Consider the following 27,431-nt stretch of genomic DNA (forward strand, 5'->3'; position numbering starts at 1 on the left):
ATGGGCCATGTCTGTGTCCTCTCTATCCAGAGGCAGTCCTTCACCCATCTGGGACAAAGACCCCTTCCTTCTCTCCCTTATTCCTTTCCCCTTCTCCCTTGTCCTCTATTTCCTGTCTTTGTCCCTCTGGGGCAAATAAATCTTCCTTGTGCTGAGAACTTGGTCCTGGGTGTCCTTTACCTTTCCTGTTGTTTGCTCTCAAAGTCAAATAAAATTATCCTTGCGCTCCCTTCTGAGTCCATTTTTAAGTTATTGTCTTATTAAGACAAGAACTCAAAAAGGAAACCTCAGTTTCCCTGGTAACGTGACAAACATTTGCATAAATGTCCTTACATCCTGGGTAGATGCCTAGGAATAGAATCCCTAGGCAACAAGACACATCATATATAACTTTTCAGTATCTCTTCTTTTAATAGTGACAAGGTTTTGAACCTACTGGGCTGAGGTGACCCTGCCACCTCACAGCTTCCTGATTACCTAAGAAATCGGATGTTCCTCACTTCTCACAGCTTTCCTCATATAACTTTCTGAGAAACCATCAAAAGTTTTCCTCAGCAGTTACATCACTTTATATTCGTACCAAAAATGCACCAGAGCTCGTTTTTCCATATCCGACTCCTATCATCTGTCCATTTGCTATTAACCATCTGGCACTATGCTAGTATCTCATGGTGGCTTCTCTGCCATTCTCATAATTCCTAATAATGTATGCTTCTTATTCCATTTAATATGCTATAGTAAATGGGGGATAGTAACTGATATTATGTATGTAAGGTGTGTGTGTGTGTGAGAGAGAGAGACAGAGAGAGAGAGAGAGAGAGCGAAAGAGAGAGAGAGAGAATGATGATCACAGATGATTTTCATAGGAAACCCCACTTAACATCATGGCCACTCTGGCCACTCTGAGAGTTGGTGGAAAATCCATTTATAAACAATCAAAGGCCACAAAAAGGTGACTTGAAAATGAAATGCAGGAAAAAAAACACAAAATTGGAACAAGTTATGGTGGTTTCAAATGTCTGTGTGTTTTCTCTAAACAGTGTGTAATTTCTTGTGCTACCAAACCAATCATCCTACCTTTTAGAATATCTGCCACATCCTGCATAGGAACTGGCATGAGATTTGTTACAGGTATTCACTACAAAAAAGGAAACTGATATCTGAACCCAAATGAAAGAACCTCAACTCCAGTGGCCTTTGTGACTTATTAGTACAATCTCCCAGCACCCTGGCCATGACTTGAATGAGAAGGAGTCCCACAGGCTCATATATTTGAATGTTTGGTTCAAAGCTGATGAAACTGTTTGGGAAGTATTAGGGGCATGAGTTTGTTGGAAAAATTTGTCATTGGGGGCAGCCTTTGATGTTTCAAAGTTCCAGGACATTCCTAGCTAGTTCTCTCTGCCTCACACCTGTGGATCAAGATACAAGTTCTCAGCTACTATCGGTACCATGTCTGCCTGACTGCTGCGATCCTTAGCGCCATGACTGTTATACACTCTAACCCTCTAGAAACATGAACCACAAATTAAATCCTTTCTTGTATAAGCTGCCTTGGTCATGGCACTTGAAAAGTAACTACAAACAGAAGTTAGTACCAGGAGGTGGGCATTGCTGTTAACAGCTGATTTAGGAACAAATGTGGAAGACTCCTGACTAGGACAGTGGCAGAATGCTGAAAGCAGGGCTAAACAAGCCATCAAGTAAGAGCTTGGAAAACAATAGTGCTAAGAACACTGGATTATGGAGACCCAGCTCAAGAGGTTTCAGAGGGGGAACAATACCAGCAGCTAAGCTAGAGATCATTCTTAGGATATCTTGGCAAAGAATATGGCTGCTTTGTGCCATGTTGTAAAATGTTGACTGAAGCAAAACTGAAAAGCTTTGAACTAATTTCATTGGCAGGGGAGATTTCAAGAAATTATCATATTGACTCTGTAGTATGGTTATTAGTAATACTCCTTAAGCAGCCCTACAACAAAAGGAAAGAAAAGAAATACAAAAATGCACAGATTGAAGCAAAAAAAAAGAACACTAAGCAATTTACCATTTCAGACAAGGTTTATTCTGAAAAGAATAGGCAAGGCCTCATTCTAAATGGAATCAAAGGTCCAGTATTTCTTCATTGTGATCCTTCCCATCCCTATTGGGATAGTAATATATATTCTATGCCACAGTATGCCCAAAATATGTGATTTGCTTATTGCTTTTACAGGGAGTTACAATTAAGATACTGCTTTGAGTCTCAAAAAAGACTGGATTTTAAACCATGTTGAAACTGTGAAAGATTCTTGGGACATTTCAGGTTGATATAAATGCATTGTGCACTGTGATATGGTCACAAGCCTATGTGTATCAGAGAATGGAATACTGTGGTTTAAATGAGAATGGGACACAGATAGGCTCATATATTTGAATTCTTGGTCCAATGCTTGGGAAGAACTGTTTGGAAAGGCTTGGGAAGTGTGACCTTAATAGAGGAGTTATGTCACCAGCCAGTGCTGTCTCATTCTCATGGATCCAGATGTAATCTCCCAGCTACTGCTCCAGTGCCACATCTGCCTGCTGCCATGCTAACTGCCATGATGGTCAGGTTCTAACTCTGTAGGACCAGCCCCATACTAAACACTTTCTTTTATAAGTTGTGTTAGCCATGGTGTTTTGTCACAACAAGTGAAAAGTAACTATGACAACACCCAAACAAACCGCTATCATTTACCATATCTCCAGGAACAAAAACAAGGCGGCAGATACATAACAACTTTGTTAAGAGAACCATCATTCTGAGCTCAGAAAGACCAATCCTCAACCTTCCTCCATAAACAACCATGGAGAGAAAGAGCCAAAAGCCCATGCAGAGGGCAATTCATGAAAAAACTTCCTCCTTCTCAAAAAAGAGGCCTTAACATAAAAAAAAAAAAAAAAAAAAAAAAAAAAAAACAAAGAGAGAGAGAGAAGAATTTAGTATTTCAATATACAACAGTTATTTTATGTGCATTTGTATGTTCCTGCATGTGTGCATGTATACCATGTACATTCAGAAGTCAGAAAAGGCTATCTGCTCCCCTAGAACTAGAATGACAGAGTGTGGGAGCCACCTTGTTAGTGATGACAAATGAACCCAGGTCCTCTGTAAGTGTTCTTACCTGATGAGCCATCTCTCCAGCGCCCACCTACTGATGTAATTTTGGCCACTAAGTAATGTGAAATTAATGTTTGGGCTTCAGCTAGAAAGGTTTATATAATAAATTTTACAAATGCCACAAAAAAACCCACCATCCCTTTTAAAACTGAATACTAAAATTTGAAAGCTGTAGTGAGACAAATGAAGAGAGTATACCTTTACCCAGGCACAGGGGAAAGCATTTAAGCATTGCTAAAGATCTGTGTAAAACCCTTACTAGTGTCAGGGCCTGCCTATGCTTCTAATGGAAGCATTCCTGGAGTTTATTTTCCTATAAATAGGTAAAAACAGGGGAGACAGAACAATACGCTCCCTAACAAGTGTTAGACTCTGTCTTGCTGCCCAACGTGCCTTGAACAAAAGAACTATGCCAGTGTTAGCCATCTTGAGCAACCTATGAACGCCCTAAGACAAGCGCCCAGAACTGCAGCTAACTGTCCTGGCTTTTTCACGAAGGACGAGTCCCAGTCAGGGCTGTTTAAACTAGCATAGCAAACTTTTTGCAAACAGAAGCTTCTATGAACCATTGTCACCTTGCTAAAAGGGGAGAACTTCCCCTGGTGGAAGGGCTACTGTGGTACTATAGTCTAAGGTGGTGACTGGTCTGAAACACATGCTTTATGAATCTGATTGGCGAAAACAGCAAAGGGAAATGGCATCTGACATTGCTGACAACAAATGATTAAAAATCAATCTTAATTTGGTTCCAGTTCTAATAGACACACTGAAGACACCACACTTTCCTATGCTCCCCAGAATCTACCCCAGTAAACCTACCCCTTTGACGTAATCACATAGAGCACAACCAATACATTAGAGAATAAGGCCCACATGTCAGTTTTACAGCCTATAACCAAGGCACCTGGCCTGGTGATCTCACAGGACATGACTGAGAACTGTGCAAGGTTGGTGATTTCCTTTATGCTCTGCCAGTCAATCCACAAACTCAGCTAATCCAAACTGAGTCAATCCGTAACTCAGATTGAAGACCAAAAATCAGCTTTCACCTCTTGCAAATAGAAATATCAAAAAAAAAAAAAAGATAAAAAAGACAAAATGCATGCCCCCTCAAAAAAAAAGTGTAGATAAAGCACGCTTTGTTTTATCTCCCTCTGCTCATCATCCGCCGAGTTATATTTCAGAAAGAAAGTGTGCCATAGCTTCTGATGGCACATACATTCCTGAAAGCCTAGAACTCTCACATGAAGAAAAACAACAACAACAACAACAAACAAGCAAAACCAAAAGCTTCTGAAATGAGATTAGAAATTAAAACATGCCTTGGGCTGAGTAAATGATGGCATCACTCACACTTAGAGACAGCATGACCTCCTGGGATGAACAAATCACATTACCCAGCATGATACTTACTTCTATGCCTCAACAACAGAGAAAGATTCTAGTCTGGTCACCAATTGCTTCTGAGCGTTGAGTTGTTCATCTACAAAGTAGTAAGAAGTGGGCTAGTATAATCCCTAGGTGGTATTTCAGGTGACATTACAGGTGTCTATCCACAAGCCTGATGACCTGAGTTCAATTGCCAAGACCAACTCAGCGGGAGGAGAGAACTGACTCCCACAAGTTGACTTTGACACCCACACGTGTTCCATGGCACACGTTTGCACACAAGTATTATACACATAAAGAAATCAAAGTGAAGAGAGAAGCCATTTGGGCTTACGGTTTCAGAGGGTTAGAGCCCGATGGTCAGCCACCGTGGTGTCAGGGCTAAGCAAAGAGAATGAATTTGAAGCGGTGTGAGAAAACTCTGAAAACCTGCCCCCAATGCCATACTTGCCCTAACAAGGCCACACCACCTAATCCTACCCAAGCGGGGACCAAGTCCCAAACACTGAGCCTACATAGACTTTCTCATTCAAACCACCGCAATGGGCTGTGAAAAATGCTTGTGGCTGAGGGGGGGGGGACAAAGAAGCTGAATAATTCACAACTGGATAGCTGAGAGCCAGCAGAAGATTCAGGCCAGGATGAAGTTCACATTTGCTCAAGCGGTCTTGAGGTAGGACAGAAGTCTTAGAGTGTATGACGGAGAATGGTGACAGCCAAAAATCGGGTCAGTAAGTAGCTGCTTAGCCAGTGAAACCGATGAAAGCTGGGTAAAGACACACACATCACTTACATGAACATGTGTATACAGACGTATATAGGTACCTGCGTGAGTGTACATAGATGCAGACATGCATGCACATTGTGACGTTTCTGTGGTTCACATATAAACATCCGTACAATAATCCCCAGGAAATTGAATAGCTACCAGGATTCTGATCACTGGTGCATTAATACAAATGCATTCCCAACTGCTTGATAATGCAGTACTTACTGCTTATTATCTCACAGCAATGACAGTATACATTTCTGGTTGGCTGGCGGATTTTTGTTTAGTTCCTAAAATAAACTCACCCCCTCTCTGGCTTTATGTTACTGAAGTGGGTGCAATGACAAGCAGCACAAATCACAGAGAACTGCGTGCTGGTTGTTGTTGTTAATTGTTTGTTTGTCTGTTGTAAATCTGACACGAGCTAGGGGCATCTGGGAAGAGGGAAGGTCTGTAGGCCTGCATGAGCAGCATTCTCTTGACAGATGACTGATATGGAAGGAGTCAAGCCCAGCCCACAGAAGGGAGCACCACTCCTGGCAGGTGGTCCTAAGTTATATAAAAACACAAGTTGAGGAAGCCAGAGCTGCAAGATGGTAGCAGAGTTTCTCAGCATTCCCTGCTTCTGCCCTGCATGGGGTCCTGCCTTGGTTTCCTTTGATGACAGAGTATGATTAGGACATCCAAGTCAAATAAACCCCTCCCCCCCTTCAAGTTGGTTTTGGCCAAGGTGTTTATCACAATGAAAAAGTAAATCCAGATGTTGGTACCTAAGTGTGTGGACGGACTACTGCTGAGGCAGGCCTGGCCATATTGTTTAGGGGGAGGACTGTGGAAGTGTTTTGGAAGTTGGGTTGGAAAATCCATTGAGTGTGCAAAGCTTAATAGGCCATTGTGTGAGCCTAGAAGTGAAGGATTGAATGTAATGTAAACAACGGGCCCCAGCTTGTGAAGTTTGAAAGGGAAGCAAAGACTCTCAGTATCACTCGTATGATATACTTGAACTAAGAATCTGTGGTTTCTAGTCAGCTGGGGCTACAGAATCAGCTTTGATTAACACCAGCACTAATGAGGTGAAATCTTTTTGGTACTCAGACAATTGATGGTGGTGAACTGGGGCTGAAAAGCAGCCAACCATGATTAAGAAGACCCCAGTGTCATTGTGGGTAAAATCATCTGCGAATCAGCAGGTCCAAGGCTGGGAGCTGAGCTTAGTAATGCAGAGTCTTCCACCTCATGGCAGTTTTGAAAGCATGAAGGGGTCAGGGACAGCAGAACACAAAGTAGTAGAGCTACACAGAAACCTGCTTATCCATATTCATTACTAACCTATTCATAGTAACCAGAACATGGAGACATCAACTGATGAATGGGTAATGACAATGTGGTACATTTATACAACGGACTATTATTCAGCTGTTGAGAAAAATGAAACATTGAGGGAAAAGATAGAACTAGAAAAATCCTCCTGAGTGAGGTAACTCAGACTCAGAAAGACAAACACTGGATTTTTCTCTTATTTGTGGATCTTAGCTTTTAAGCTTTAAATACATGTGTTCCATTCAGAATACAGGTTAGCTATTCTGTGTACTTAACCCAAAGGTTAGGGCACTCGTAAGGGATCATGGGTGAGAAGGGGATCGTCCAAGGAAAGGTCAATACAGAGGAAATTGGGAGAGCAAGAATTAAATGTGTTGAGGATGGGGGGCGGTGGTAAAAGAGACTATGGAGAAGGATAACTACCACTAAAGGCCTTTTCAAAAAAGCCCTGTGAAAACCTACTGCTGTAAAAGCTTCCTAAAATATTTACATAAACAGAATTTAAATGGAGTTAGTCTATGACTGGAAAGAATACCCAAATCACACACCATATGCTGCTAAATAAAAGCCCCAGTACCAGAAAGAAGTTAATCTCTTTCTTTGAGTTTGCGAGGGCCCGCAAAGCCCCAAACATTACAGGCTATTGCCAATGCTATGGTTACCCTCCACAGCTTGATGGCAAGACCCTGTTGCTGAAGACACCACATGCATTATGTCATACAACTTGGGGAAATCTAACTGGTACTCTCCCAGAAGCTTTATCCCTACTGACTAGCATTTATAGCTTTGTAATGTGCTATTCAAAGAGAAAAACAGAGAAAAACAATCAACTTTGCCCAGGTATAAACCCTGCATGATACAATAAACCTACCTGTCAATTTACACACATTGGTCCAATATTGTCACTAATGTCATAGGAGTAACCAACCACTTTTGTCTTTTGGACTTAAGGCCCTCTCTGTGAGATGGAATTCCTATCTGATATTGTTGATGAGGCCAAGAACCTGAGGCTACATAGTTAATGTGTTCTAGGGGAAAACCTACCACTATTATCCTACTAAATGAATATAGCAATAATAAAATGTTCCTAATGACACACTGCTGTGTCCACAGATCAATGCATCACTCAGTCCTCATCCGAAATTCTTTCAGTAGATATAAATTAACATAGAGACCCACAGCTGAAAAATGTACAGAGATTAAGAGACTTGGTGCTGCTCAGTCCTAAATGGGATGTCTATACCACAGTTTTCTCCTCAGGGCGCTGGGATCTATGCAAAAGAGGAGGCAGTAATATTCTAAGAGCTAGAGGTGAAAGATGACTTAAAGGAAACCTTGTTTTCCGAACACAGCATAACAGATATGCGTAGGAACTCACAAAGGCTGTGTCAGCATGCACAAGACCCACAGGAGCTCAAGCCAAACAAAAATCCCAACATGGAGGAGGGGAGGAAAGCACAAAGCCCAATCCTGAGCCAAGAAGCTATCAGCATTTTATTGTTGCTATGGGGGATGTGAGGCGGGGAGTTAGTTTTCTTCAGTGGAGTGATACTTGGTATATGTTAGATCTCAAAGAAACCCAGACAGGTGGCTGACTGAGATGCCTATTTGGCATATCAATGAAATAACTCTATGTGTCCTATTTGTCTATAATGCAATAAAACTTAAAATGGACACCAAATAAATCCTTAGAAAGTACACAAATTCATGGAGATTACTGAATAATGAATGAGTCAAAGAAGAAATGAAACAGGTCAAAAAAAAAAAGTATGTTAACTAAGTGAAAATGAAAACACACAACAAAACCTCTGGGGCACATTAAAAAGCAGTCCTATGAAGAAAATCTATAATCTCTAAATTCCCATTAAAAACCCAGAAAGAGCACAAATAAATGACTTAATGATGTGACTCAAAAATATAAAAAAACAAGAACATACCAAATCCAAATTTAGTAGATGGTAAGAAGTTAGAAAAATCAGAATGAATCAGAATGAATGAAATTAATAATGAAAAAAATAATGCCAAGAATCTGAGAGCTGGTTGTTTGGCTGTTTATTTGTTTGTTTTTGAGAAGATAAACAAGATCAACAGACCCTTGGCACAACTAACTGAAGGATGAAAGACGCATGTCAAATTAACAGAATCAGAAATAAACAGAGAAATATTGCAATAGACAGCAAAGAAATCCAGGATACTGTAAGGGAATACTTTAGCAACCTGTGCATCATCAAGTTTAAAAGTATAAAAGAAATGGATGAATTTCTAGACCAAAATAAAACTAAGAGGTCAACAATCTAAACAGGTCAATAACAAATGAGATTGAAGAGTAATAAAAGACTTTCCAGATAAGAAGAAGTCCAGGGCCAGATGGATTCACAGCAGAATTCTATTAGATTTTCAAAGATCTACAACCAATACTTTTTAAATAATTCAAAAAATAGAAACAGAAGGAACACTTCCAAACTCCCTGCTTAAAGCTAATATTACTCTAATGCTAAAATCAGGTAAACACACGCACACACACACACACACACACACACACACACACACACACACACACACACACACAAAACTACAGGTCAATATCCCCGATGAACAGTTGAAAAAGTCTTCATAAAATATTTGTAAGCCAAATATAAACATATATCAAAAGACCATCCACCATGATCAAATTGGCTTTATCTCAAAGATTCTGGGGTAATTCAATACATGTAAGTCAATGAATAATATAAACATACTTAAGGAAAATAATCACATGATTATTTCAATAGATTCAGAATAAGTCTTCCACAAAAATCCAACATGCCTTCACTATAACAGTCCTAAAGAGAATAGGACTGGGGGAACAAATCTCAACACAATAAAGGCTAAAAACCTGAAACTAACATTGTCCTAAATGGAATAAAACTCCAAGCAATCCCATTAAAATCAGGAACAAGACAAGGTTGCCCATTATCCCCAATTATTTTCAATACAGTGCTGGGAACATTATCTGGAGCAATAAGGCAAGAGAAGGAAATTAAAGGGTACAAATAGGAAAAGACGTCAAATTATCCCTTTTTGCAAATAATATAATACACAACAGATACTAAAGACTCAACCAGAAAACTTATAGAAATGATCAATAATTTCACCAAATCAGCTTACAAAAACCAGAAGCCAAACAAGAAAAATAAACAAAAAAGAGAGAATATAAACACTCAAAGCCTAAATAAATAAATAACCAGAAGCCTTCCTATGCAACAACAAAATACACATTCCCATTCACAAAAGCCTCACAGAAGTAAAATATCTAGGAAGAAATCCAAAAAGGTGAAAGACCTCTACAATAAAAATTTTAAACCTTTAAAGCAGACAATGAAGAAGACACTAGAGTAGAAAGACTCATGGATTTATAGAATTGCTGCTGCAAAACATGACCTTTCTACCCCAAAGCAATCTGCAGATTCAATACAATCCCAATCAAAATTCACACAACAGTTTCCATAGACATAGAGAGGACCATTCTAAAATTCATATGGAACTACAAAAGACCCCAGATGGAAGAAGTAATGCTAAGCAAAAAGAACAATGCTGAAGCAGTTACCAAAACTACAGAACTAGAGTAATAAAAACAGTAAAGTATTGGCTCAGAAACACATATATTGACCAAAACTGAAGATCCAAACATGAGTACACATAACTACAACCATCTGAGATTTGACAGAGATGCCAAAAACATATGTTGAGGAAGGAGAAAGAAACATCTTGCCCAAGGCATTCTGTGGGCAGGCAGAAGCATTCCTCTGAGGGGACTAAATAGAGTTCCACATGAACAAAGTACACACAGTAGGAGTATATAGAAAAGTCTATTATATGCAGACTACAAACATACACTGGAGAGAAGAAAGCATCGCCAACAAATGGTACTTGGGAAGCTGGGTATTCACATGTAGAATAATGAAATTGATCCATACCTAGCACCCTGAATAAAAACTAACTCCAAGTGGATCAAGGATGTCAATGTGAAACCTGAAATGTTGAAACTTCTAGAAAAAAAAAAAAGCAAGGTGGAACCATAGAATATAATTTTCAGAATGGAACTCCATCTACCCAGAAATTATGGCCATCAATTGACAAGTGGACCCTTATAAAACTAAATTGCTGTGCACAGCAAAAGAATCCCTGCCATCTATATATCTGACAGAGGATTAATATAGACACTATATAAACAACTCAAAACATAGTCAAGAAAACAAACAGTCAGGTCTTAAAAGAGGCTAAGAATCTGAACAGAGAGTTCTGAAAATAAAAAGCGGATCATCAGCCATAGCAATTAGGGAAATGCAAATTCAAACTTTAAAATTTCACTTTGCCCCAGTCAGAGTAGCTAAGAAAAGGATGTTATGAGCCAGAGGTGGGTAAATACTCAAGCCAAAATGATCTTCTGTACAGGATAGGATATCCTCATGAACTCACAGCAACTGTGAAGGCCGCATAACACTGGCACAAGATCGAGCCAGCCAGCCTCTTACAGGAGTGGAAAAGGATTCAGGAACCCCACCTGCAAGTCCTCTAAGTTAGAAGTTATGAACAGTTGCTTGGAGGGGCTGGGGATCCTGGTAGGCCCACCACCACCAGATGGATGGTAACACCCATAAGGCACAAATTGGACTTGATGGGTCCTTTTCTTTTTTAAAGGAGAACAATGAAGTTGGGGGAGAATGTAGAAAGGTGCACATGAATGCTGAATGGGGAAGACTGGGGAGTGAATATGACTAAAACACATTGTGTGAAATTCTCAAAGAATAAAAATATGTAAGTGAAATCCTGGCACTCTAACTATCTCAGGAGTCAACAAAAATTTCAATACACATAACAAGGATTAGTATGAATTAGCCATGAATTTGAAGGGGAGTGGGAGAGGGTTGCTTGAATCCTAAAATAGAACAAGGGCCCTTAGTAGGAGGAAATAAAAATTAAAAACTTAACAATTATGGCAATGTCCAGTTTTACTTTTGTTGTTCAAACTTGCCATGGCAAAAATGTTCACAGACAGTAAATTAGGTAATTGCTACACATAGAACTCTGACTAACTTTTACAACTTTTCCAAATCTAAAAATTATTCTAAAATTAAGTTAATGTGAAAAATATACAAGTACTTTGTGTGTCTCACCATATAGCCAAAAGCCCAAAAGCTGACGAGAACCTGAATTAAGGCCTCTGGCTTGGAGAGCGAATAGCAGGGTAATGAGGCTGAGGCATGAGGGCTGAGATCACACAGATCCCACAGTGTGTGAAGGGCTGAGCCTTGGTTTTTACGGCCATAGGCAGCTCCTCTAGGAACATGGGGCTCCCCTGCTCTGTCTCTGTGACACAGAAGGGAACTCCTTGACTTGCAAATGAATGAGACAGCATCACACTCGACCCACATCACACCAACTGTTCTGCCTGGCAGAGGGCCAGACGTATCATAATCCCACTGACCTGTAGTGATGTTTTCTTCTCTTTTGCAGGGCCCACCACACAGCTCCCAAATGAATCACACAGGGAGGCTTATTTTTAATTATGAATGTCCAGCCTTAACTAGGCTTGTTTCTAGCCAGCCTGTCTTATGTTTAATTATCCCATCTACATTTTTCCTCTGGGCTTTCATCTTACTTCTCTGTATCTTACTTTCCTTCTTACTCAGTGACAGGCTTTCCTAATCCAAGGTCCAAAAGTAGTCCACATTCTTAAAAAACAGGGCCATCGCAGTACTACCCGACTCCTGGTACCAACTTCTGTCTTAGTGATTTTTCTATTTCTGTAATAAAACGCTGCGACCAAGGAAACTGATAATGGAAAGCATTTATTTAGAGTGTGAGCCCACGGTTATCATGGTAGGGAGCCTTGCAGCAGGCTGGCAGAGATGGCACAGTAGCTGTGAGGTTACATCTTGAGCCACAAGTGTGAGGCAGACAGGTTAACTGGGAATGGTGTGGGCTTTTGAAAGCTCAAAGGCATCCCCAGTTATGCATCTCCAACAAGGCCATACCTCCTCATCCTTCTAAAACAGTTCCAACTACTGAATTATTGCAACACATGAAACCTATGTGGGTCATTTTTACTCAAACCACTACCTAAGGCAAGTAGAAACTTTGGGGGATAATAGGTTTCACATATACATGGCAGAGGGCAGCATGGCTATATTGAACTTGTGAAGTTGCATACATCAATTACACGTAGTTTTCCAAATATCAAAAGAACATTGGTTTTTTTTTTAATGTTAAATATACAAAAAGATTAAGAAAACTGTTCCATCTTTTTTGATGTTTACTTTAAACTCTATCCAGTGTCCAACTGGTTAGAGTTATCTGAAACCTTAACTGAAAAAAATTGCCTCCATCAGATTGTCTGTGGGTATGTATATAGGGCATTTTTCTTGACTAACGATTGATGTGGAGACAGTACCACACTGGCAGGTGGTCCTGAGGTATAGTAAATGTGGTGGTCTGAATGCTTAGTCACTAGAGAATGGAACTGTTTGAGAAGAATTAGGAGTAGGCGGTGTGGCTTTGTTGAAGTAAGTTATGTCCTTACTGGAGGAAGTGCGTCTCTCGGGGTGGGCTTTGAGGTTTAAAACCCTCATGCCAGGCCCAGTGGCCTCTGCGTGAAGGTAAGGATACCATTCTCAGATACCGCTCTACCACCATGCCTGCCTGCCTGTACCACTCTTCCCACCATGACTGTCATGGACTAACCATCTGCAACTGTAAGCACGGCCCCGATTAAATACTTTCTTCTAAGAGGCGCCTGCCTCGGCCACGCTGTCTCTTCACAGTCCACAGCTTCTGCTTTGGTTTCTGCCTCGAGTTCCTGTCTTGACTTTCCTAAGTAACGGAAGTGTAAATGAAATAAACCCCTCCCTTCCCCACGTTGCTTTTGACTGCAGTACTTATCACAAAAATAGAAACCCACATCCAGAGAACTAAATATAATGTGTGTGTTTCATAGTTGCTAGGATTTTCAAGCATAAATTGTGTATCTGTTACAATAAAATTCTTTAGGAAAAGTAGAAGGTCAGAGGTTTAAGAAAATTACATTTTCAACTGGTGGAAAAGGTATTTATGTGTTTTCATAGGAATAATAATCAATATCAAATTATTAATGGTAGTTAGACTCTACTAAATATATTTACAGATTAATGCTATAATTTCACTTCCTATTTTTATAAGACATGAGAAATCAAATCCATTACAATTCTTTAAAACCAAAAATAAAAGGTTGCATATTGACATCCAGCCAGACCAATGACTCATGGCTATGAACACTTGTAAGAAAAGATGCATGGACTAAGGGTAAATTGTGTGACTCATCAGGACACACCACAGCTTCCACAACAAAATTCTCTCTCTCTCTCTCTCTCTCTCTCTCTCTCTCTCTCTCTCTCTCTCTCTCCCTCCCTCCCTCCCTCCCTCTCTCTCTCCTCCTCTTCCTCCTCCTCCCCCATTTGCTTGTTTTGGATTTTCTTTTAAAGTTGGTTTTGTTTGGGGAGTAGGTTGGCAAGGGCAGATGCCAGGGGACGAGGAGATAAGTGAGATTGGAATGCATGATGTAAAATCCACAAAGAATGACTGTAAGTTTAAAAAATTGACATGAAAGTAATACAGATTTGGGGCAATTCTTAAGGGAATATAAAAAAGGGTTCCAGAGGAAAGAAAAGACGGGGAGAAAGAGAACAGGGGGAAAGGGGAGGAAAGAAACAAAAGAATGAAAGAGAATAAAAGTATTTCAATTGAGAAAATATGAAGCATCTTGAAAAGGAGCATCCCACAAAACCTGATACTTAGTAATCAGAAAAGGTGACTGCTTGTTGGGGTTAAGCAATCAGGGCTCAGGGAAGACAAGGAGATCATGGGTATTCACATACTTGTACACATAAAATCCATGGGAGCACAGCTGTGCACTTAAAAGATGTTTTCATAAGAAAACTGTGTCCCCAGACTACAACAAAGAGATGTTATTTTATAAATGAGATTTGAAATTGATTAGTTACTTGCTTGGAGCACAGGAGATATCTGGGTAGTATTCAAGTCCCATGCTTGGATGGTTCTTCATGTAATAGCTAGGAATCTTTGTATAAATTATAATTTAAGCTCTCACTGGCTCAGTTGATTCATGTGTGAAAGAGAAATGCCTTGACCCTGACAGAGCTCTTTGGAAAATCCCCATGAGGGATTTAACTAGTTCCACAGGTTGGATTAAGAGATTCTGAATAGGAGCCAGAGAGATAGCTCAGTTAAGGGAGCATACTGTTCTCGAAGAGAACCAGAGTTTGGCTCCTAGCACCCATTTGGGTGGACTGTGGTTGCTTTTAACTCCAGCTCCAGGGGATCTACTATTTTCATGTGACCTCCCCCTAATATGCACATAATTAAAAACAAAAATAAAAAATGTAAATGAGATTATGAATATCATAGCAATTCCCAAGCAAGATTGCTATGTACTGGTCCCTACCAAGATCTGCTGCCCACCCACAAGACTGAACTCCAGTTAATCTTTTAGTTAAAAGTTGTGCTTCTAGTAAGTTGTCCACACTCCGAAAAATAACTCCACATCCGTGCTCATGCAAGAAGCCCTAATTAATTAATGGGTGACAAAAAGCAATAACAACACACACACACACACACACACACACACACACACACACACACACACACACAAGAAAACCAAAGTAACATGCAAATAGAAGGGGACTTACTGGGAAGAAGGGGTTCAAAGATTCAAAGCGTGGGAGGGATGTTAAGAGGTAATGAGTGGAGATGTCATTAAAATACATTACATGCATTATGAAGTTGTGGAAGAAATGAGAATAACGAACTACTAGCTTAGAAGTTTAGTATGTCAGTTATTAGATTAAGATACCTGGTCACAATCTACGATGATGGAAAGGATGGTTGTGGTTACTGTCACCCTGGCTCTTACTTTCTGACTCAGGTAAACCAATAAGACAAAACAATCCTCTCTCTGTCTGGGATGCCATGGCAGGGTCAAGCGCAAAGCATCATCTGTTCACGGGACATACTGGCTACCAATGAACTGACAGTAGAGGGGAATCATACACTCTAGTTGGCCACCATCTTGGACACTTGCAGTTCTATGTGTTTCATTGTCAAAAAAAGACCATGAGGCTGAACTTTGATGAGATTGCCTTTCTGGATGGTTCTAGCAGCTGGTTCTTCTTTCATGTGAATAGAATAGTTTGATACTGGGCCCCGGTCTTAGTCTCTGTTCTGTGCTGTGAAGAGACACTGTGACCAAGGTGACACCCTCATGAAAGAAAGCATTTCATTGGGGCTGGCTTACAGTTTCAGACGGTTAGTCCACTATCATGGAGGGGAGCGTGGTGGCATGCAGGCAAGTGTTGGAGCAGTAGTTGAGAGCTGTACTAAACCTCAAGTCTGACCTATTACAATTTAGGCTATACTATCCTCCAGGTTAAATCCTAAACATCTCAGAGTCTACTCTGCTCAATATTTTTATTAGTCAGTTGGGTAAAACCAATGGGATATTACAAGGCTGTCAAGGACACATAATAATAGATTCAAAACTTTATTACACGGCTAGATTTTGATAGGGCTAAGAAGACAAATAAGTCTGAAACACAACCAATTTATATTTTTAATATAATAGACAGCTCCAAGACTGTTACATTCAGTAACACGTGGTGAAAAGACCGCAGCTGCACCGCAATTCAACGTGAACCTTCTTTGTTTCAGAAGCTGAGGTGAAAGGTAAGATCGCAAACTAATACAATCTTAATAGCACAAGGACCATGAGGGGAAACGGTGCTACCACATCAGTCATTTCACACTTACAGAACAGAGTGTCTTAACTATTCACTTAAATGTCCACAGGGAAGAATCAGGAAGCAAAGGCTTCAGGACAGAATGTACTCAGCAGTGAGTGCTTTCCTTCTAAAACGGCCCACTTCTCACTAACACTTAGCTCTGTAACCAAACTGGCCACAGAGTCCCAGCAGAGCACAGAAGAAATGAACAGCAAAGCAACCTTACTGACCTCACAGGATACAATACAACACTGTCCTTAAGAAAGAGACAAAAAGAATTTGGCAGTTAAGTTCGGCAATGGTCTAACACGTATGTAAGGAAAGTGATATTTAAATAAAGACTGATACTGGGAGGTGGTGGCGCACGCCTTTAATCCCAGCACTCAGGAGACAGAGGCAGGTGGATCTCTGTGAGTTGGAGGCCAGCCTGGTCTACAGAGCAAGTTCCAGGATAGCCAGAGCTTCACAGAGAAAACCTGTCTTGGAGGGGAAAAAAAGACTAAGGAAGTTGAAAGGGAAACGGGACTGACTAGAACAAATAACTAGGATGACGATGGGTAGCCCTCAGTATGAACCAATGTATCTTACAAGTTCAACAAATTTCATGAACATTGCACAGGCGCCCCCTCTTCAGAGCATTTTCCTTCCTGCCAGCTCCTGCCATTTATCTGCTTACCCCCTCAAATATTCACTGTTTGTATGATGTGTCAGGCAGGCACTGTATGCATGCATGTATGCGTGTGTGTACTGATGGCACTAGAATAGACCTCCACGCTGTACATAAGCAACACTAATTAACACTTTACCACTGACATGCATCCCCAGTCTCCTATGATATTCCAGTTAATAAATGATAGTAAAATGTTTGTCTCTTTACTTGTATGGTAGATGATAAATTCCATCATACTTTGAAGCTGATATATACCAGGAAGGAAAGGGATTCCCAGGAAGACAAAGGTAGTTAGGAGGGCACCTGGGGTGGTAGTTATTAGGTTGGTCAAGATAGCTACACTAAGGAGGAGACATTTGAGAGGCTGCATAGAGAGAACGCAATGAGTGCTAGGAACTTTAGGTCCCATGGACCCAATTAAGCAGCAGCCATGACTAGAACCCTATCCTTGCTGTTAGCCTAGTAGAGCCCCAGCCCTGGCATGTGGCCACAGCCATTCCCCATTTCAGAACAATGCCATTCCTCTCTCTCCTGGAACCCACCCAGCCCTCCCTGGAGCTTCTAGAGGTAAACCAGAAGCCTTTTCCACTCAAGTTGAATTGTTGCTCAGATTTTAAATGTTCTTTGAAGTAAGACATTTGAAAGGTTTATTTTAGAAATCACACAGATTGGAATTCCAGGGCAAGAAACATTTGACAAACAACAAAAATCCTTTACTCTCAAACAATAAAGTTCTAATTTTGAGATTCCGGAGGATCAAAACACATAGAACTACAGAAGAAGAAGAAGAAAAAACACCCACTGGTCCTCTTATTTTCCTAATTTCAAAAGGCAACATTCACTTCCTCACCTTCTCTCACCCAGGGATGACCACTTTTTCTTCCCAGCCAAGAACAGCTGTCTTTTTGGAGAACAGCCTTGAAGCAAAAGGCAGCCTCGTTTAGTGAACAGCTTTGGTGCCAGGGACGGACCAGGAAGATACTGAGGCTGGCCCCACCTACAAAGTGAGTTCATGCCCTGTGAACAAACACAGATGAACTTACAGACTTGCACTGGTGACTCATATTAAATAATACTCAAAGACGGGGATGTTGATGAGGCTTAGAAGCATAGCCTTTGCTGGCATGTACAAGGGCATGCATAACACAGCCAAAATGTTAGTAAAAATTTATATATATATACATACACACACACACACACACACACACAAGTAAAATTTTAAAGTATACATCTCAGGAAGGATAGAGCCCTTCTAGGATAGAGCCCTTCTAAGAAAGACTAAATATATTTCAAAAGTGTCACCAAATTAACTCCTAGAAAGAGACCGCACTGAAACAATGAGCTATGGGCCTCCACAATTGGGGTCTAACTACTCCCGACTCACACAGGGTGCAGTCAGCTTTTTAGTTGTTTCTGCAGTTTACTGTGGCCCAGTGAAGGCCACTAGGAATTATCCCAGCAGCAGTGACAGGAGCTGGATCCCTGTTCTCTTTTTCTACAAGGAGCTCTTGTGAGCCAGCCAGCCAAACTGAAGCATCAAACCTTAAAATCTGAGGACTCAAAGGGGGCTTTTAGAGCCTCCCGTTCGAGGGGACCAGTCTGGGCCCAACCTACAGAGTATGGTTCATGTCTGACCTGTGTTTAACCTGGTATTTAACTAGGTGTCAGACAGTGAGTGGAAGGTTTGGGGACAATAAGACAGGGAGTTCCACAGTTGGTCATGTAATTTACAGGAAACTAAATGGGGGGGGGGGGTCAAGAAATGAGCTTCAAGATGCCTCCATGGAGTAGGAAGATGCTGCCTCTTCCTGTTTAAATCCTGACCGAGGAGTCCAGTGGAACAGCCAGGATTTCTGGGATATTCATGCTGATACCTACTATCCAGTACACATCCAGCTTCCCCCTCTGAAATGTCACATTGAAGTGCTAAATTAGATTATCCCTCTAAGGAGGACTGACTTCTGTTTCTGGAGGAGTTTTGGTGGCTTGCCCACATCTTGGAATGCACACCTCTGCAAATCTCTCTGGGCTAATGCAAGGCGTATGTTCCTTCCCTCCGTGTCCCCACGTAAGCAGACTTGGGGGCGGGGGGGGGGGTGGAGAAGGGGAGTGGAACCAGGTGCCTGAATTTACATCTCAACCCCCTCACTTAACAACAGCGAAACCTGGGACAAATTATACAAGATCTCCCACTTGAAAGAACCATGGGCATGAGGATAATTGTCAGGATGAATCATGAACTAGCATTAGTAAAGTGCTCAGAGCAGGGCTTGGCCACAGAGTAGGTTATTCTATAAACGGTCACTAAACAAAAATACAAATTTGTTTAGGATGTCAGGATGGGACAGGAAAGCCCCCTTCAAACTGTTAAGACTCTCTTCAATGACATCTGGCTAATAAAACTCCTATGCCTGATAATCTTGAGTCCTTGAGAGCATTCATTGACAAAAGGTTGCCAGAAGGCAGAAACAGGATAGCCACTGCCACAAAACATATCCAAAGTCAACTACAAAACAAGTGTACAGTTGAAACCATCTCAATCAGCTAAAGGAACAAAAACAGTCAGCCAGTCAACAGTCAGAAACTGGAGCCGTGAAATGTTTTAATGTCCTCAGGAGGAACCCTCTGCCTCCTCAAACACACTGCCCCTGTCCCTGTACAGATCAGCAGGTGATACAGGACAAACAGGGACTATGGCTGGATAGAGTACTTGTTTAGTATGAGTAAGAAGCCCTAGGTTCAGTCTCCAGCAGCTAAGAAAAAAATAAATAAAATGAACAGGAATGCAGCTCAAAGGTAGAGTGCCGAGTTCGACTACTGTGTTCAAGGCACTGAGGTCCTGGGTTCCACTCTTAACACTTGAAAAAACAAACAAACAAAAAACAGCTTACTGGATAGGACAAAACCTTCTACACTAAAGTAATAGGCGCTAGACAGACAGATGCCCAGCAGGCAGACAGACAGGGAAAAGAGGTTCTAGGTGGATTAGTATACTTTTCACTAGACCCTTGAAAACAACTGACTTCTGTTCCTTCTCCCTCACCAAGACTAAGTAGTCAGCTTTCAAATCTCCCACAGATGGATGGGGGCTCCTACAGTAGGAACCAATCAGCTTCTGTTTCTTTGTCTGGATTACCCAATCTCCTGCACAAGCCCAAACCTGCGAATTAGGAGAGAAAGGGGGAACTCAACCCATCCCCAAATATAAAAGTTTTAGCTCTCCCAGACAAACTCTGGCTTTCAGGTCTGCAACCCCTCCCCACTGGGAGACTGTCTCTTTGTATTCATTCTCTCTCTCTCTCTCTCTCTCTCTCTCTCTCTCTCTCTCTCTCTCTCTCTTTCTCTTTCCCTCCCTCCACTCTCCTCTCCTCTCTCTCCCTTCCCTTGCAATAAAACTTGGCTAAGTGCTAAGACCTTGTTTTTACTGCCTTCTTATTCTTTAAATCAGCAGAGGAAAAGGGGGGAAAAAGAATCCATTCCTGCAATTCTAGACAACACCACCATAAGCAATAGATTAAAACGTTGAAAATAAAAACTGATGACAAGCAACAATCATAGGTTAACCATCATGTTTGAGGTTACTTTGGTTCCCCCCCCCCACCGCAAAAGCTAACAGTTTTTTCCACTTCCAACCCTTGAAGATGAAACCCTTGGCTGTTGGCATGCCTGGCAGTAATCACCTGTTAGTTTCCTCAATAACATCACTGGAATACAAAAAGAAAAGGAAAAATAAACAGCAAGAACACCCCACCCCAGCAGCCTTTTAGCTTAGATACACAGGAAGCTAGGAAGGACACACAGGACTGGTAGGAACAGAAACAAGAGAACCTAGATCTAGATAATCTTATCAGGCAGTGTTAACACACACACACACACACACACACACACACACACACGAGATTACTGGATTACAAAACTTGACAGGGGTGGGTTAAGGTAAACACATGTTTATGTTTGTAAACTATGGTCTCTGGTTGGCTTTTCCACAACCGGCAATGTTGAATCACCACCCTGAGGATCACGTTTCTAAGATTTCTAAGACGTGGCACACCTCAAGACATTAAATGCCCGATAAGAAATATTTCAAAGAAAAGCAAGCAATCTTTGCTCCGTTTTGGAACTTGGAGCAAGGAGAAACTGTTCCACTAACCTTCCTTTCTAAAGAACTAGGACTTTCTCCCTCCAAGAAAACCAGTAAGTCTTCCCAGCACTGCTGACTCCACGGGTCTTGAAGACAGGACCGCGACAGCCATTACCCACTTACACTGACTTTATTAATTCCTTCCAAACAGTGAAGCCGTGGGAGAGCAAGCAAACCCCGATTCGGATGTGACACACCAGAAGTCCACTGTTTCGCCTTTGAATGAACCCGCGGGAGCAGGAAGGGTGTCTGGCGTCACAGGATGTCGCGGTTCAGTCCCCGGCAAGCGCGGTCTAACCCTGGCTGTGCTTGGGCGGCGCTTCCACCCACCATCAACTTCGCGCGGCTTCACCTCGGTACACCCACCACCCAAGCTCCCCGAGGAATTTTCTCCTCGCCTCTAAAAGCCGCCACTTCCTTTCCAAAAGCAGAAATGCCCCCCTCCCTCCTACCAGCCGCGGGTGGTGCCGGCCCAGGCCCTGTGCAGCGGGCAGCCGGTGTGGACACGCACAAAGGTCCCTTCCCCATCCCAACCAAGCGGCTGGGCACGCAGGCGGGCGCAGGCAGGGCCGGGGGTCCCGGCTCCAGGCCCCTCGGCCACCCCACACCGCAGATCCGCGAGCCCCGCAACTGCCCTTCCCGCGTCCCCACTCCAGGAGGCGCGGAGAGCGGGCGGCCCTACCTCCACCAGCAGCCCGAGCAGCAGCGCCGCCACCCTGCCGAGCCGGCGGCTCATGGCTTCCGCGAGGCCCGTCCGAAGCCCGGCTGCACGGCGGGCTCCGAGCCGGTCCACACCCCGGGACGGGACCGGCGTGCAGACTCCGGGGAAACCGGCTGACGCCGGCACAAGGACGCGCCGCAAGCCGGCGGAGCGCGGGGACGTGCCGGGCCGCCCTCGCCGCGCGCCCCCGACCCACCGCACGGGCGCGCGCTCGCGGGCTCGGAGCCCGCCAGGTCTGTGGGGCGCGCTGCGGGACGCGGAGACGGCGGGCGGGCCGGGTGCGAAGACTGCCCGGAGTGTCCGGCCCCGGCCCCGGAGGAGGCCTCTAGTCTAGTCTTCCTTAGTTCTGGCGAGGGTTTTAAAGGACGCCGAGGTTGGGGGATACAGTGGATTGGGGATGGATACGAATGAGCCCATCCCTGGGGAAGTCCTGAAGTTTTATTACGCTCTCGAGACGTTCTCACCTTGGTTTCTATGGGTGAGGTGGGCAGCTCACCCTGCCCCAGCCTGATGGAAAGCACAGTTAAACCGCAAGGAAAGGACCGCTGACAGCAAAAGGTTGGTGTAAGGTTTGTGCCAACGCCTTTTTGTCCGACTCTGTTAGGACCCCACGATGTACATCAATCACCTCTGAAGTAGGCCCTTTAACCACAGAGACCTGCGGGTGGCAAGGTCCACTCTCACTTGCTTCCTTCGCAGACACTGTCTTTTGCTTTTGCACAAGGCTCAGCTGCCACCTAACACCCCGTAAATTACTGAAGCATTGGTTGAAGTTGTAAGATATCAGAGCCAAGCAGGAGGCCAAGTACATAGAGGTGGACAAGAAAGCAGCTCGCGGAGCCTAAAGAGATCTAGTTTAAACAACTGTCATACAGGGTGCTGAGTGCAGAGATCCAGAAAATCGAGTCCATTGGGTCCAGAGGGAGCCTTCACCAGTTAAAAATGCTGGCCAGCGAAGCCCGAGGAAGAGAATTCCACCCTGCAGTTCTAAGACAGGAAGAATCAACTTACTGAACTCATTGTGGCATATGTGCATGCCTTCATACAAACACATCACAAGCACACATACACACTCACAATAATGAATTAAATTAAATTATTTTTAAGTAACTGGAGTTGGTTAAATGACAGAACCCCCTCCAACAGGCATGGAAGGAAGGAGTTTACGAAAATATATTTCTCATTAAGCAAGTCTTAAATACTTTGCCAGCTTTACGTACAAGCGCTTATTTGGTTAAGATAGAGAATGCACCATGAAACTACACCTGTTACAACTGTCAAGTGAGGCAGAAAAAACAAACAAACAAAGCCCTCCTGATTATCCCAAATTCCATATTCCAACACAGTAAGAGTTTCATGAAGTTTTATAGTAACAGAATAAAGAAGGGCAAAAAGTAAGACCTTTGGCGCAAACAGTAAGTGGGTAGGTTACAGCGAAGCCCAGAAGTCTCTGCTTTGGCCCTGATGATATTCTTAGCTTTCTGGTTGCTAGAAGTAGTTTCTTCGGGGGACTTTTGTGTGCACACAGGACTGACTCAAAGCCTGCAAAGGGTTATTGGACTGTGGTAACTGCCTTCTTTATAAATCTGTTTTAAATGAATTTTAAAAAGAATTGCATATGTAGGTATTACATATTAACATTTCCACTCCTCCATTCCCCCTCTCCGGTCCCACTCGCTTGAATATATATATGACCTCTGGAAAGGGACTTCCTTTTCTGCTGCCAGCCCCAAATGGCAACATGGAGGCTTCTTATTCATTATGAAAGCTTGGCCTTTAGCTTAGGCATGAACCAAATAGCTCTTAATACTCAAATCAACCCATTTATATTAACCTATGTTCTGCCAGGTGGCATTATCTGTCTGTCTTCTAGCACATCCTGTTTCCTTTCCACCTGCCTGGGATTTGCTCTTCTCTCCTTCCCAGAGTCCTCTCTGTCCCGGGAAATCCCACCAACCTAGCTATTGGCCATTCAGCTTTTACTACACCAATCACAGCAATATGTTTTCACAGTGTACAAATATCCCACAACAGACTTCTTCAATTATTATTGTTACATTTATATACACACATTATATTGCATCACATTATAAAACATACTGAGTGCACTTAGTGTTGATCGGATGAACACCTTCAGGGCTGACCACTTGGGTTTGGATAGCCTAAAAGGGTACTTGTTCCTAGAGAAAATTTAATCTCTCTCTCTCTCTTAGCTAAGAGTGGGACCTTGCGGATTTCCTCCATCCCCTTTAGCACATCAAATGGGGTGGACATTATGCAGGTCTTGTTTGGGCAACCTACTGTTGAGATTCCATGGATATAGCTAGAATACACTATGTGTCCTACTCTATGATGTTCACAGAACTGTAGGAGTTGTTATATATATATATATATATATATACATATATATATATATATATATATATATATATATATCAGTCAATTTAAGTTCAACTGCCACCATCACTTATTCTCTGGCTTTTGGTCAGTTGTGAATCTCTATTGTGGCCTCCATCTATCTACTGCCAAAAGAGAACCTCCTTTAGTCAGGCAGCAAGAGCTACACTTATCTATGTGTATGAGAATACATTTTTAAGAGCATGGTGGGAAACTATATTGACTTGGGAGAATGGCAATAGTGGGTTCTCTTTTAAGGTCTATGATCACTCTACCACAGGAAACGGTCTAGGTTTACAGTACCAAGAATTCCCACCTATTGAGTAGGCCTTAAGTCTGATCAGACAGCTGTTGGTTACTCCAAAGATTAAAGTGCCATCATTGGGAAGATCTTTCTGTTCCAGTCATTGTTGGGGTTTGCAGGATTTACATCTGGGTGGGACTTTTGATTGCTTTTCTTCCTGTCAATTTACATCACACCTTCTGATGGTACAGCAGCTAATCTTCAGGGGAGAAGCTTCTAGGTCAGTTACAGCTCAGTTCCTCCAAATCCTGTGTCTGCAGCAATAGGGTCTTACCTCCAAGCTCTGGGATGCAGCCAAAGACATTGAAAGTAGTCTATATTATTTGTGGACTCCCCTGAACAACATATTGAAGGGTATTTCCCACACCTGGCTGTCTTAAGGTTTTTATTGTTGTGAAGGGACACCATGACCATGGCAACTCTTAAGGGAAACATTTAATTGGGGTTGACCTACGAGTTCACAGGTTTAGTTCATTATTGTCAGGGTGAGAAGCATGGCAGCATGCAGGCAGATGTAGTGATGGAGAAGGAACCACAAGTTCTACATCTACATTGTCAGGCAACAGGAAGGTTGTCAGGCAACACGGGGCCTGGCATGAGCACTTGAAACATCAAAGCCAACCCCCAATGGCATACTTCCTCTAACAAAGCCACATCTCCTAATAATGCCACTCCCTGTTGACCAAGCATTCAAACCTATGAGCTTATGGGAGCCATTCATAATCAAATCACCACACTGGTATGAAAGTTTCTGTTAGTCTATGATTACTGGGGAAGCATTGTCATCCCCTCGAGGTATAACTTCATTTTAAATGTTAGATACATACACACATACTCTGTGTGTGTGTGTGTGTGTGTATGTGTGAGTGTGTGTGTGTGCGTGCGTGCATGCGTGTGTTTGTGCGTGTGTTTGTGTGTGCGTGCGTGTGTGTGCGTGTGCGTGCATGTATGTGCATGCGTATGTGTTTGTGTGTGTGCGTGCGTGTGTGTGCATGCATGTGTGTGTTTGTGCGTGTGTGTGCGTGTGTGTGCATGCGTGTGTGTGTTTGTGTGTGTGTGTGTGATTGACTTTTTCCAACTTCCTTAGTGTTGTTTTTCTCCTCCTCCCCCTCTTGTATTACCCTCCCTTCCCCTGGCCCATTTAACTCTCAGCTCCCCCCTGTCTCCCTTTCCCCCTTCTGCCTTCACAGCATCTGTGTCTTATCCTCACTTTGAGCTTCTTCTCCCCCACCACCCATGGCACCTTTCTATTTTTCTGTCTTCTGCAGTTACTCCTAACTATATATGCAAACATAAGGATTTGGTCAAGGGTCTGCAAATAAGGAAGAATATGTAGTGTTTGTCTATCTGGGTCTGAACTACAAAACTCAATATAGTACATTTTGTGGGAGTAGTTCAAGACAGGGTTTCTCCTTGTAGCTTTTCAAATATAGTACATTCTAATTCCATCCATTTACCTAAAAGTTTCATTATTTCATTTTACTTTACAGTGGAATAGTATTGCATTGTATGTATGTACATTTTCATTTTCCATTCTTTAATTAAAGGGCATATAAGTTGGTCCTCATTTTCTGGCTATTGTGAATAGAACAACAATGAACGTGGCTAAGCAAGTAGCAGAATATTGTGTCCTTTCCATATATGGCAAAGGGTTGTAGAGCAGGGTGGGTGTACTTTTAGGTTTTTGAAAACTTTCCACACTGATTACCTGAGTGGTTGTTCTAGTTTGCAAACCCACCAAGCACTGACAAGGGTTCCTTTTCTCTGCATTTTCACCAGCATTTATTGTCATTTGTGTTCTTGATCTTAACCATTCTGATAAAATACTTTTGAGGGTAAAGTCAGGACTGGGAGTATAGCTCAGAAGTCCAGTACAATGTAGCATGTAGGCACATGAATTGATATCTTTTCAATTCAAAGAACTGATAATTCTTCTCAATTTTATATAATGATGTTATATAACAGAGAACCCAAATTATCTTCTCATGACTTTGAAAACAATCTTAATCTGTAAAATGTCAAATGACCTATGCTAACATCAGAACCTTAGTCAGTCCTAATTTGTTGATCTCATTTCTCTATACACACACACATACACACACACACACACACACACACACACACACACACACACACCTACTTCATTGGCCACATATGTGTCAGTTGCCTATAATGAACTTTGAAGAAGCTTTGTCATCTATTTTAGTTCCTTTTTCTGTTGGTGTGACAAGATACCATAAGAAAAGCAACTTCAGGAAAGAAATAATGACTTTAACTCATAGTTCAAGGTAGGTCCATCATGAAGGAGAAGCCAGAGCAGTGAGAGCCTGAAGCAGATGGCCACATTACCCTCTCATTTGGAAGAATAGAACAGAAAACCCCCGGCCCCAGCTTGCTGACTTCACTTTATATAGACCAGAGTCCCTGCCCAGGAATGGTCCTACCCATGGACAATACGGGTTTTTCTACATCAATCAAGACAATCCCTCAGAGGCAGGCCCAGAGAAACAACTATTGGGTGATCCTGGACCCTGTCAATCAGATAGTTAACACTAACCATGGAATCATCCTACAGGTTCCTCACTAATAGGTTTTAATTCTCTTTTATTGTGTTAATGACTTGTGATATTTTGTATTTTCAAATGGGATATAATGGGACTATGTTGAGCTGAAATGTAACATGAATTGGTTTAAGTTTTAGAAAAATATTGTCCCAAACCTGTCAGCTCATAGGGTAAAGCTAAACTGATCCTTTGTTGCTCCAAA

At 42.3% G+C, this 27,431-nt stretch overlaps 1 protein-coding gene across 1 annotated transcript in view; it reads right to left on the minus strand.

The window, feature by feature from the left end:
- The window catches only part of Vopp1 (VOPP1 WW domain binding protein), a 59,820-nt gene extending 37,650 nt beyond the window's left edge, over positions 1 to 22,170 (minus strand). Inside the window, exon 1 of the mRNA XM_051202782.1 lies at positions 21,926 to 22,170. Within this exon, the coding sequence (XP_051058739.1) occupies positions 21,926 to 21,979 (54 nt within the window). The 5' untranslated portion in view covers positions 21,980 to 22,170. The remainder of the gene's footprint in view (positions 1 to 21,925) is intronic.
- Positions 22,171 to 27,431: the final 5,261 nt, after the last annotated feature.

Source organism: Phodopus roborovskii, unplaced genomic scaffold (assembly GCF_943737965.1).
Source record: "Phodopus roborovskii unplaced genomic scaffold, PHOROB, whole genome shotgun sequence".
NCBI classification, from domain to species: domain Eukaryota; kingdom Metazoa; phylum Chordata; class Mammalia; order Rodentia; family Cricetidae; genus Phodopus; species Phodopus roborovskii.